This window comes from Rhinolophus sinicus, chromosome 1 (assembly GCF_057876585.1).
Source record: "Rhinolophus sinicus isolate RSI-liver-muscle chromosome 1, RSI-T2T, whole genome shotgun sequence".
Taxonomy (NCBI): domain Eukaryota; kingdom Metazoa; phylum Chordata; class Mammalia; order Chiroptera; family Rhinolophidae; genus Rhinolophus; species Rhinolophus sinicus.
Window position 1 is genome coordinate 90,792,154 of NC_142501.1, and position 12,153 is coordinate 90,804,306.

The window sequence follows — 12,153 nt, forward strand, 5'->3', positions numbered from 1 at the left end:
TGTAATTTTACTAACAATTGTCACCCCAATAAATTTAATAAAATAAAATTTAAAAAAAAAAAGAAGTACACCTTTTATGTAGTAAAACTGGTGTCAGGAACACTCAAGAGAACGACAAAAATTGTAAAACAGTAGTGATGAACAAAATGCTTAAAATCTAAAATAATTTGTTTAAAATTAAACACATTATAGAAATACAACATTTACTAATGGCAGGTTAAAGCATACACTGCTAACCTTTATGTGTGTCTTAACAGTTTAAAATAGATATTTTTTCTGAATATTCAGTTAAATGTCCTTTTGCTCCATTAAAATGAGATAACTTTCTAGAGTTTCAAAAAAAAATCTATAATGTTAGGAGCAAATATCAGAGCTCATTTAAAAATAATGATCACATCTTAGCATTTACATTGCATTTTCGGTTAACAAGTGCTTTCATGTAGATTATTTCACTCATTCGCATAACCCCAAGAGTAAGCAAGGCATGGGTTAATTTAACAACTTTACAGCAGATGAGAAAAAAACTCCCTGTAGTGTTTATATACTACCTGAAGATAATAATAGGGATAATAGATGAACTAAGCTATATTTAAAATTCTGAGCAGAGAGGGAAGAGATTAAGTGAAAAGGAGAAAAAACAGAAAGTAAAAGGCTCATGATGGTTATAAACACTCTAAGAAAGATAATAATAAAGCTTGAAAAAGATACGTATTTTGCTGACAGTACTGAAACTACCATAAAATTAATTAAAGGAGAACGAAAAGAGAGAAGGTGTTGCTAACACTTTGGTACCCAAAAAGAAACAGTTAACCTTTCATCATTTCAAGTTTAAAATAAAAGATAAAAATAGTACACACATATATAATGTATCTACCAAAATGTTTTAATGTTTATAATATGTAAAAATGCTTACGAAATTGATAAAGATACAAAATAGACAGTATGACATGATATAAAATAAACTTATAGAAACTATATAGAAAAAGGATTGGAAGGAGACACAAAAATATTTGTAGTTAGTGTAAGGTCAGACTATGGAATATATATTTTGCTACATATTTATTTTCCAAAAATGAGTGGAAAATCTTTAATATGTATATGGAAAATGTCATGAAGCTTTGGAATGTGTTTTTTACTTCCATCTCAGTTACTGGTAGGGTGCGGAATTAATGGAGAGAACCTGTTCTGCGAGCCAGGTAACCAAGCTTCTACTTTTGGTTTTGCCACTAATTAGCTCTGTGACTTTGGTCATATCATTTATCTTCACAGAGTCCTGGTTTCATTGTTTGTAAAATGAAGAGCCCTGGACAATGGGACCTTTTCAAGCTCTAACAAGTGTTTGACTGAGGAGGGAAGTGAGGGAATAATAATGCAGTTATATTTATTTTGTTCATATGTTCAAATTGAAGAGCTATTAAAACTCTAAATATCAAGTGGTATAATAAGCATAATAACATTAAAACTATGAATTTACAAGTAATCTTGATGGGAACTATAATAGATGCCTCCAGTCATGTAATGAACTGGGATTTTTCATCAAGGCCATCCATCTTTCTCAGAACGTTTATGTTACCTAAAGAACGGCCATTACACATAATAACAATACTTAAAATTTAGGGCTAGAAAATTTAAAGTAACACCTTGTTTATTATTTTTTATAAGGGCATCTGAAAAAATCATATTCCACTTAGGAGAGTGCAGAGGACTGAGTGTGGATAAGACACAGACCGAAAGGGAAGATTTAACCCCTTAGTTTTAGGTTGTTAGACCAAATCTTAATGCTATTTGCCAGAGGTCTTAGAATACTGGCGCAGGATTTTTTCAGGCCACTGTGGCTAACTGACAAGGTACTTAGTTCCCCAAGTCACCCTACAAGGAAGGCACAAGACCATTTTGAAACTTGTTATGCCAACTGGTTATGAAATGCATTGCTGCCCCCCCGTTACCACAGCTTCTCTCTGCTCTTGTCTCATTATGTTCACTAAGTATGTGATTTTTTAAAAACAATATTTCTTCTACTAAGCAGCCTCATAATTCAAAACAGTTTATAGAAACTGTAGAAAACATACTATGTTGGAACCCCAAACCCTGGCATCAAAAACAGACTATCATTTATCAAACATCTCCACAAGCTGCCTCTTGCCGGCTCACATTTGACTGTACCTAGTGATAACTCACCTTGTCTTTGCAGGGCCGTTGGCAGTTCTGTGCTGCACACACAGCATTCTCATCATCAGATTCCTCTGCTCCTGACCAGTCATACTTGGAGGGGATGTCCAGCACTTTTTTCTCTCTCTTCTTCTCAGTATCCTCTTTGACAAGTTCAACTCTGGCTGCAGCAGCCTTTTCCTTCTTTTTCTTTCTCTCTTCTTCTTTTGCTAGTTTCTTGGCCAGTTTGTTCAGCTCCTTTGATTTTTCCACACCTAATTTTAATTTCTTCTTTTTAGGTTTATCCATTTTCTTTAACTCCTTGGACTTCTGTTTTCCTTCTCCAAAAAGCTGTTCTACTTTTTCTAGCTTCCGTTTCCGTTTCTTCTCTGAAGAATCCTTGCCTTTTATTTTTAATGGTTTCTCTTCCATGCTATCATCCTTTAAAAATACAGAATTAGAAACAATTTTAAAGCAACACATTTAAAAAGTTTTATTCTCTTACACGAGGTATCTTGAATAGTCAAATACATAGACACAGAGTATAACAGAGGTTAGTGGGGACTGCAGAGAGGAGGAAATGGGATTTATTGTTCAATGGGTACAGAGTTTCTATTTGGGATGTTTAAAAACCTGTGGAAATAGACAGTGGTAATCATTGCATAACATTGTGAATGTAATTAACACAAGTGAACTAAAAGGGTTAAAATGGTAAATTTTGTGTTGTGTACCCTATATCACAATAAATATTCTAAAGATATTTAAAAGACATTTTAAGAAGGCAAATATAATATTCGATGAAGATAACTCAACAGTAGATCATAAGGGCAAGCCCTAAATAAAATGTCTCACTTATTTTTAGCTTGCTAGAGGCAAAAGGGGGCAAAAAAAGTTCACTGTTAGCATATATTAATAGTCTGTAGTACCTCTGTTTAATAGAGATGGAAATGTACACAGAAAGCTAAATGTACTAAATGTATGCTAAATTATGTAATAATTTTTTTGGTCTTCATCTACCACTACTAAAGTATTTTATTAACTCAGTAAATTCTTGGAGGTTAAGAAATTATTTAAGGGGGCGGCCGGTCAGCTCAGTTGGTTAGAGCACAAGGTTGCCAGTTCGATCCCCACATGGGCCACTGTGAGCTGTGCCCTCGACAACTAGATTGAAACAACTACTTGACCTGGAGCTGACGGGTCCTGGAAAAACACACTTAAATAAATTTAAAAAGTTAAAAAAAAAAATGTTGTCAGATGCAATTTGCTAATATCTTAAAAAAGAAAATTAAAAAAAAATGTTATTTAAAATGTTACCAAAACATGTAAGATGGTATCCATGACCTCATTATAGAGGGATGTAGTGACTTTGACAAGGGCTAGAAAATTGTTGATGCAACAAAGCAAAAAAATTTATTATTTTTATTTTCAACTTTCTAATATTATTGCTATTATGTGCCAATGTAATAAACATTAAAAATTTTAATAGTTAAAGTATGTCTGGTAACAGAAACAAGTGGGAGGCAGAAAAAAGAAATACCGAAAAACATAAGCTTGATAATTACTTAGAAAACAACACTTGAGAATTCATTTTTCCACAGGTTTGCGACGGGAAAATCTTTGACAGGAACCTAAGAATCTGCAGAATCCAAAAAAACACTGCCTTATAGATGTCTATCACATCTTGAACAAGATATTTAACTTCTCAATACTTTGTGTTTCCTTATATGTAAAATAAAGAGGATCAGATGAGATAATGAATGTGAAAAAATGCTCTGCCGAAAGGAAAACTCGATTTATTTTAGGCTACCTTCAATCTGACTTCCAAATCAAAAGCCATATGCTAAGTATACCTATACCGTGTTTCCCCGAAAATAAGACCTAGCCGGCCAATCAGCTCAAATGCGTCTTTTGGAGCAAACTGTTTGCTCCAAAAGACGCATTTGAGCTGATTGGCCGGCTAGGTCTTATTTTTGGGGAAAAATAGTATCAAATGATGGTGAACATTTTATCATTCCATTACATGGAAACAAGTAAAGAATAATGAAATGAATAATGGGGAATTAAATTCCAGAGTTGATTAGAATCCAGGTCTTTTTGTTTTTACTAGATGAGTGACCTTAGGCAAGTTTCCACTTCTCTGTTCTTTAATTTCTTCATATGCAGAAGGGCTAAATGCTTGCCTTGTCTATCCTTTCTGTTCTCCTCTTCAGGACTATAGTGGAGATCAAATGAGATAATGGATATAAAAACACTGTATAAATTATAAACTGTTATGCAAGTGTAATATACGTATGTGGACTCTACCTCTCCACTTCTATTTAACTATTTCCTTGGCAAGCTTCCTTTTTTGACCACTGTATTGTCTCTTGCCTAACGTTTGGGCCTTTCAATAGAGAGAGGTGTTCTAAACAACTGGTTTAGAACAACCAGTGGTTTTCAGTACTCCCCTTTCTTTTTAACAGAAATGACCTCCCGCCCCCAACCCCAATTAAATACCACACGAAAGACAAAGTAGAACTACTTTGACTTAATGGGAAGGAAAGTAGGATAGCCAGAATACTACCCATTCAGCCATCCCCCTTTGCCAGCATTTGTGGTACCTCCAAGGAACTTGGGCATTCTAAACAGTTTTACAACCACTGTTTAAGCGCGCTTTAAATCTGTACCTCCATGATATGCAGAAATCTGTCTTCAGAGGGTGGGTGTGTGGCCTGCAAAATCCGCCATATGTGTTGAGTCTCATCCAGAGATACTTCTAGGAGATCTCCAACCATCATAAGTTCTTCCAGCTGGGCTTTAGCCCCAGGTGACAACTCCAACACGGGAGGTTCCAAACTTCGGGGCACCAAAGGGCTCTTCCGAGGTTGTTTCCTCGGGGTGCTAGAACCTTTCAAAACAAAACAAACACAAAAAATGAAAACTGTGGGGGGAAAAATGCAATGTTTTCAAAGAAAAAATTTAGGGGAATGGTTCCTTCTCCCCCAATACTTACTCAGATGTATCTGGATTCATTGCATCAGTATGAAAGTGAAAATGAAATTAGAAACAAAGACAGAACAGAAAGATCTAGAATTCTAATGCCCACTCTAAAAAATTGGTTTAGAGTAAAAAAACTGGTTTCTTATTGATCCTTGATCCTTTATACTGTGACGGAAGGGGAATAAGAAACAATTTCTTAACCCATGCTCTCTCTCTCCTTTTTAGAGGATGTCAAAAGGTTAAGCATATAGCTACCCTAGATAAATAAACGGTTTTTTCCCTAATAAACAGACAATTGTTTTGAACAAGGCGGGTTTGAACTGCACAGGTCCATTTATACGTGGATTTAAAAAAAAACACAACGCATTTAAATGGACCAACACAGTTATCCACGTATAAGTGGAAGTGGACCTGTGCAGTTCAAACCCACCTTGCTCAAGGGTCAACTGTATTTTTAATCCAAAATTGGGAATCTGTGTATGCAGAGCCAATTTACGTTATATAGGAATCAACTGTGGTGACCCGGTTCCCCTAAGCCCCTCGTTCTTCGATGGTTAATTGTAATATGCTGTCCCATAAAATTCTAAATTTTACTGTGAAGAGATAAACACCCACCATTTTTCAGAGGTGTCACCTAAAACTGTGACTTAGTTTCACTGGGGGGAAAAAAAGTGAACACAACACAGAAATTATCTATCAAGGAAAGGAAGAACTTTCTAACAATTAAAGCTTTCCAAAATCAGAATGAATATTCTTAGAAAGCAGCAAGTTCCTCAACAACTGGTAATGAACAGATAGAGGCTAAATGACTACTACTCGGGATTTTATACAAGTGAGAGATGAGCCCAACCTCTCTCCTCATCCTCTGTGGTCCAACCACCCTCTGTGATTGCAGATTCAGCGAGGCTTCGCCTGGCCGCTCCTGCTCCTTGAGGCTGTGACTCCCACCCGCTGCAATGGCAGAGTTGGGCCTAAATGAGCACCATCAAAAGGAAGTTATTAATTTTATACATTTCGCTCATTCAAAAAGAGGCCTGAAACTCAAAACCGTGTATTCCTGCTTCCAAGACCTCAAGGAGAGCAGGCTGGTGGAGGAGACTTTCACTAGATACAATCCCCAAATTCCTGAGCAGTTTACAGGCTCCACAGTGCGGTGGAGTCTGAGCTCATCAGCACGGCCTATTCCCAAGGTGCTACTTCTGCACAGCTTTTCTCACAAGCTGAGAAGTGGTATCTCAAGCCACAGATACCTCTGCACTTGAAAACAGAATTATTAGAACAAGTTGCAGAATTTACATCTTCAAATAAAAAGCCCATCATAGACATCATAAAGCTGAAAAACAAGGACATTTTAAGACTTTAAGAAGGAGAAACTGAAGTCAAGCCTGAAAACCACTGAAATACAGGCTACAAATGCACTGGATGAGGAGTCAAAATGAGAAAGAGCACTGCAAGATTTACATCTTGATCAAGGAAATCAAAAGGATTTTTTGCCACTTTCAAGAGTGAGTTTCAACGGCTTGAACCGGAGTTGGGGGGAAGAGGCAAAAGAAAGAGGGGGAAATATATTCAAAATAAATAAATAAATAAAAGGTATTTTTTTTTAAAGTGAGTTTCAGAAGACACTTAATGACAAGACAGAAAAAAACCGGAAGTCCCTGGAGGAGAGTTTAGCGACAACGAAGCACGACCTACTCAGGGCTCAGGAGCAGCTGAGCATGGCTGAAAAGGAATTAGATAAGAAATTCCAAGAAAAAACAGCTTAACAAAATATGAAAGAGATTTATTATTATTGTTATTATTATTGGGGAATATTGGGGAACAGTGTGTTTTTCCAGGATGTCGAATCGTTTTGTTTTGTTTTCCAATCTAGTTGTGGGAGGCACCAAGGTTCAAGTCCCACATGGGCCAGTGAGCTGCGCCCCCCATCACAACTAGATTGAGAACGACGACGAAAGACATTTTTACCAAGAAAATGACCAAATCAAAGACCTGAGGAAAAGACTGGCAAAATACAAACCGAAAGATTAAAAACCAAAGAAGATTTAATCCGGAAGCTGCCACAGAATGAAAGTACAAGCTGTTCCTCACGCCAGGCGTATATTTGGAAGCAGCTTGTTATATTCCCTCTTTAATTTTATAATATTTAGACAGGGCTTCTAATATTTAGAACTAGAGTTCCTATTTTCAGCTGCCTAACTGAGGAGGGAGAAATCCTACTGGTTCTGATCAGTCACCCCAAACCCCTCTGCTGAGTGCTCCGGAGTCTCAGTTCAGGTGCACTGAGAATTCTTTATAGTAAAGAAGAGATTTTTAGAGTGGGAAGAAGAGGCTTATCTTTTTGTAGTAATATAAAGAGTACACCTTTCTAATAAATGTTAAAGCTAGCAATATCTATACTTATGCATTTCCCAGGGTAAACATATAGTTATTAAAGATAGTTATAAATAAACCTTATTTTATAAAATGAAAACAAAAAAAGAGATGAGACTAGATGGCCTCTAAAGTTCTCCTAATTAAGATTCAATAATTTCATGTAAGTTTTCAGGTTATCACCTAATGACAGAAAATACAAATAGCGACTAGCTTTTCCTAACCAAAATTGCATTTTCAGGTTCTAGCAGCATTTCATGGCAAACATTTGTATTTAAGAGAGATTAATAGTCTTGGTTAACCACAACGTTTTTTTTCTCATTGGTTTCAGCCTTATCTTCTCCACTCTGTTTTAAAGGGTAATACCTTGAGAACAAGTCTTAGAAGCAGAAGAATAAGCATGTTCTGCACAGAATGAAGGCGCTGTCCACATGTGTGTGACCACCTCCTCAGACTTAATGGGAATTTCTTCATCACAAAAAAGATTGGGTTCCAGACTACTGGAGGACTTCACACTAGCTGTGTCCTGAAGAAGAAACAAAGAGGGGTATCCAGAATTAGAACCACTTATCCTATGACAAGGATTTAAATACAAATACAGGCTTTCAGGTTAAAACTTCTAATATTACACTGAAAAATATGACTTTAAAAATTAAAGTCATGTTAATATTAAATAAGACAGAAAATGTCCAGTAGGGAAAAGAATAGTAATGACCAGTTTCATGCCAAAAGGGAAAAAGCTCAAAAATAATCCACAGAGATAATACAGCTACAAAATTACTATTAAGTAATTTGCCTTCTATAGTCTACAACTCATAGAAACTCCTATACCCACAATTTAAGAACTCTGACCCTTTGAAAAAAATAAAATGGACTTAGGAGGAAAAGATAGGTTTAGATGTAATATCTTAAGGACACAAATCATTTAATCCTCTCTAAAGGTTTTCAAACCTGGAAACTTACCAATTGCTCTTACTTAAGACAGTAAAGAGCCTGACTGACCATATTCAAATTATACAATTCTGACAGCTCTGATTAGGTCTCCGATGATTCTCTGCTGTGTTAGCCTCCATAAACTCACGTCAGAGCTTTAATGATCAGAGTGCAATTAGAAAGACAGAAATCACATGTATTTCAACAAGGAATATGTAAAAAAAATAAACTGGTTAAATGTATATTAAAGGCTTGAAAAGGCAAAAGAAAAACACTGAGGTAAGACCAAGATAATTATAAGAAAAGAGTTGTCATCCCAAGGGCTTGAGGTAACAAAGGGAAGTGGGGTTATTTGAACCTAAAAACTCAGAGGAGGAGCACTGGAGAGTTGGGATCCAGATCTGTGAGGAGGAAGCACGGCCAGGTAGTTCTGCTGTCTCTAATGGAACATGATGTGGTTGGTTTGGGGCTGGCGGATGTGTGTGGAAAAGGCAACAACTAGAAATTGGAAACAGTTGCCACTGCCAGGATTAAAAAAACACCAAAAAAACATGCAGTTCAGATGATGGCAGGAATGGAGAATAAAATGGGAAAGATCAAGTCCCTTCTCACTATTCAGACCGTTAATTTTCTCTAATGTTCTCGATTGGCAGAAGGGAGGCAGCAGGCAAAGGACAAATGTGTAGAGGTTGGCACAGCACAGCCTGTGGATCAAACCCAGCTGGCAGCCTGTTTTTTGTATGGAATGTGAGTTAAGAATAATTTTTACGCTTTTAAAGAACTGTTAAAGAAAAAATATGCGAGAGACCTTAAAATATTTACTATACATTATTACATAGACTATTATATATTAACATACATTATTATGTAGGTAGTAACATAATAATGTATATTAATATATATTATTTTACAGAAAAAGTTTACCAACCCTGGAGTAGAGTCCCAGTACCAGCAACACAAAGCAGATTATAAAAGAATGGGTTAGAAGAGAGAAAACAGGTTAATGACTACATAATACCTGATTTTGTAGGATGTGTAAAAGGACTATCCTTATCATGAGACTACCCTTAATTAAACAGGATATTTAAAGGGTTTTATAAGAAGATTCTGGAAGACAACGCCTCTGACTGAAAATTTAGGAATAGCAGTTCAAAAGTCTTCTTCCCTAGTCAAAATTTAAGTCCTAAAAAGCACCAGATGGGAGTACTGTAGTACTACTGTACCTTCCTATTTTAGTTCCCAGATGCTTCTTCTTAGTGACTGGAACTGTCTTTTATGACCTTGACTCTACTCACTTCATTGTAATTCATACAGGGAACTTTCTGTTAAGCTTTCAAAATGGAAAGGACAGTGATGAGAAAATAATGATGTAAAGTAATGACAGGTAAAAAGAAATTTTAAAAAAGATTACTTCCCCAAGGTGAAGCATGAAATGTGAAGAGGTAAGTTAAAGATGCATTGTTAGCCCTAGATCAACCACTGAAAAAAATAAGAGGTATAATAAAAAGCCAACAAAAAAATTAAATGGAACATTTTTTAGAATTTCAATTAACCCAAAAAAAGGGAGGAAAAGAGAAACAGAGAAACAAAAAACCAAAGAACTTAATGAAAAATAAATAGCAAGATGGTCGACTTAAAACCAGCCATGTCAACAATTACATTAAATGTAAATGGACTAAATACCCCGTTAAAAAGATAGAGATTGTAGTATTAAAAAAAAACAAGACTCGAACTATTTTATACATACATATGCAGAATACAGACAATAAAGGACCCTACTAATATGTGCTGTCTATAAGAAACACACTTTAAATATACAGACACAGATAGGTTAGAAGTAAAAGACAGATAAACAGGAAGCTTAAACAAATCACTTTCCCAAGGCGGAAAATTACAGCTCAGGCCCACTTGAACTGTAATTTTGCAAATATGCAAGAATGGTAGAATAGCCTCTCAGGGAGAAATGTGTTTTATATATACCGTGTTTCCCCCCAAAATAAGACCTAGATGGACAATCAGCTCTACTGCATCTTTTGGAGCAAAAATTAATATACAATTAATTTATATAAATTAATTATATAACTATATATAATTATAAAATTTATATAAGACCTGGTCTTATTTTACTATAAGACCAGGTCTTATTTAATTTTTGCTCCAAAAGATGCATGAGAGCTGATTGGCTAGGTCTTATTTTCGGGGAAACATGGTGGATCCGTCACTCCATCTTACCTGGTATTAGGTCAGACTAAAGTCTAAAACAAAATCTACTCTATTTCCACTAAAGATCAAGTCATGCAAGTATTAACAAGGGTGGAGAAGAAAAAAAACATAAATGAATTTAAGTGCTTAACTTGCCTTTCTCTAAAATAAGCAATTACTGAAATACAAAAGAAAAAAAACTTCCTGTGAGATTATAGCTACTCCTTTCTGACGGGTAATTATGCATATATAAGCATTTGCAAAGTATAAACAAACTATAATACACAGGAACAGTTTCAGTAAGTCAACAATATGCCTTAAAAGAAAATAATATGAATATTTGAAAGGTTATCCCAGACACAATCACAAAAGATCTGTGACAGACTGCTCCATTAATAAATATTTTCCTAAGTAATGATTTTCTCAAATTGCTGCTCAGAGTATTTTAGAGGTGATCAAAGGATATTACATGCACAATGAAGTAACCAAACAATGCAAAGCACAAACCATCTGTTTAAAACATTTAAATGGTACGATTACTAAGATCAAATGACTGATTTTATTTTTCTGCATAATTACCTACTCTTCTTCCTAAACCAGTAAGAGGCTCTTCCTCAAGCAAAGATATTCAATTAAAACTATTTTAAGGATGAACTTATGGTTGCAATCAGGGGAACACCATACAAAGGGAAAAATCACCAAGCCAACCGCAAATAAATTAGCAAATAAAAATTTCATTACAATCAGTGCTTACTCTGTGGGAAAATACTCAGGAGTATAATTTTTTTAATGCAAAGATACCTACATCAAAGTTAACTTTTACTTTGAATTACCATAAGTCTTGTCACCATTCTTACTCTTCTAAGCTGTGAAATAATACACTGTTAACACTATAAAATCCATAATTTTATTCTTCTACTCTGCCAATGCCCCCTACCAAATAAGAGACTGAAGGCTGAGACTTTCATACAAATTTTATGAAAAAAGACTACTCCATCCATCATATAAACCAGATCAAACCAGTTTTGATCCCTAGCCCTGAAATCATGTACTACTTGTGATGTTTTGTTTTCATAGGTTACCAATTTGCTTCCAAGCAAAGTCCATAATGTTCAGCAATTCTAGAGTAGTGGTTGATTATTAATGTGGTAGAAAGATAACCCAGATTACTGGAGGCCTCTAAGCTATGGCAAACAGGCAATTCTAGTGTCAGCTAACTAACTTATATGAGGCATGGGCTGCACTCCCTTTTTACTGTTCCTGGTCATCCTATACAACTTTATAACCAAAGATGGTCATTAACTTCAGAGTAACAAGGTGCTTAGAGCCTTATTTAAACAGGGTAATTCAAGTTTCAACTTTTCTCAAGTCTTTACTTCATGTAACTAAAAATTTCCTCATTAAAACATCCCCTAGATCCACTTTTATCACGAGAAAAATATTTTCCAGCAGATAATTTACAAGCATCTATGATGGATGGTTTTAATTCTGTATCCTGGGAGTTTTAATGCTGATGGT

The 12,153-nt window shown here is 35.4% G+C and overlaps 1 protein-coding gene and 1 pseudogene across 1 annotated transcript in view; one reads left to right on the forward strand and one right to left on the reverse strand.

Annotated features, from left to right (window-relative positions):
- The window catches only part of KDM5A (lysine demethylase 5A), a 72,088-nt gene that overhangs the window by 4,767 nt on the left and 55,168 nt on the right, over positions 1-12,153 (reverse strand). The window contains exons 25-27 of the mRNA XM_019711317.3: positions 7,867-8,026; positions 4,815-5,035; positions 2,179-2,589 (exon numbers count right to left, since the gene is read on the reverse strand). Coding sequence (XP_019566876.1) covers positions 2,179-2,589; positions 4,815-5,035; positions 7,867-8,026 — 792 coding nt within the window. The remainder of the gene's footprint in view (positions 1-2,178; positions 2,590-4,814; positions 5,036-7,866; positions 8,027-12,153) is intronic.
- LOC109434414 (leucine zipper transcription factor-like protein 1) lies at positions 6,084-7,283 on the forward strand (annotated as a pseudogene).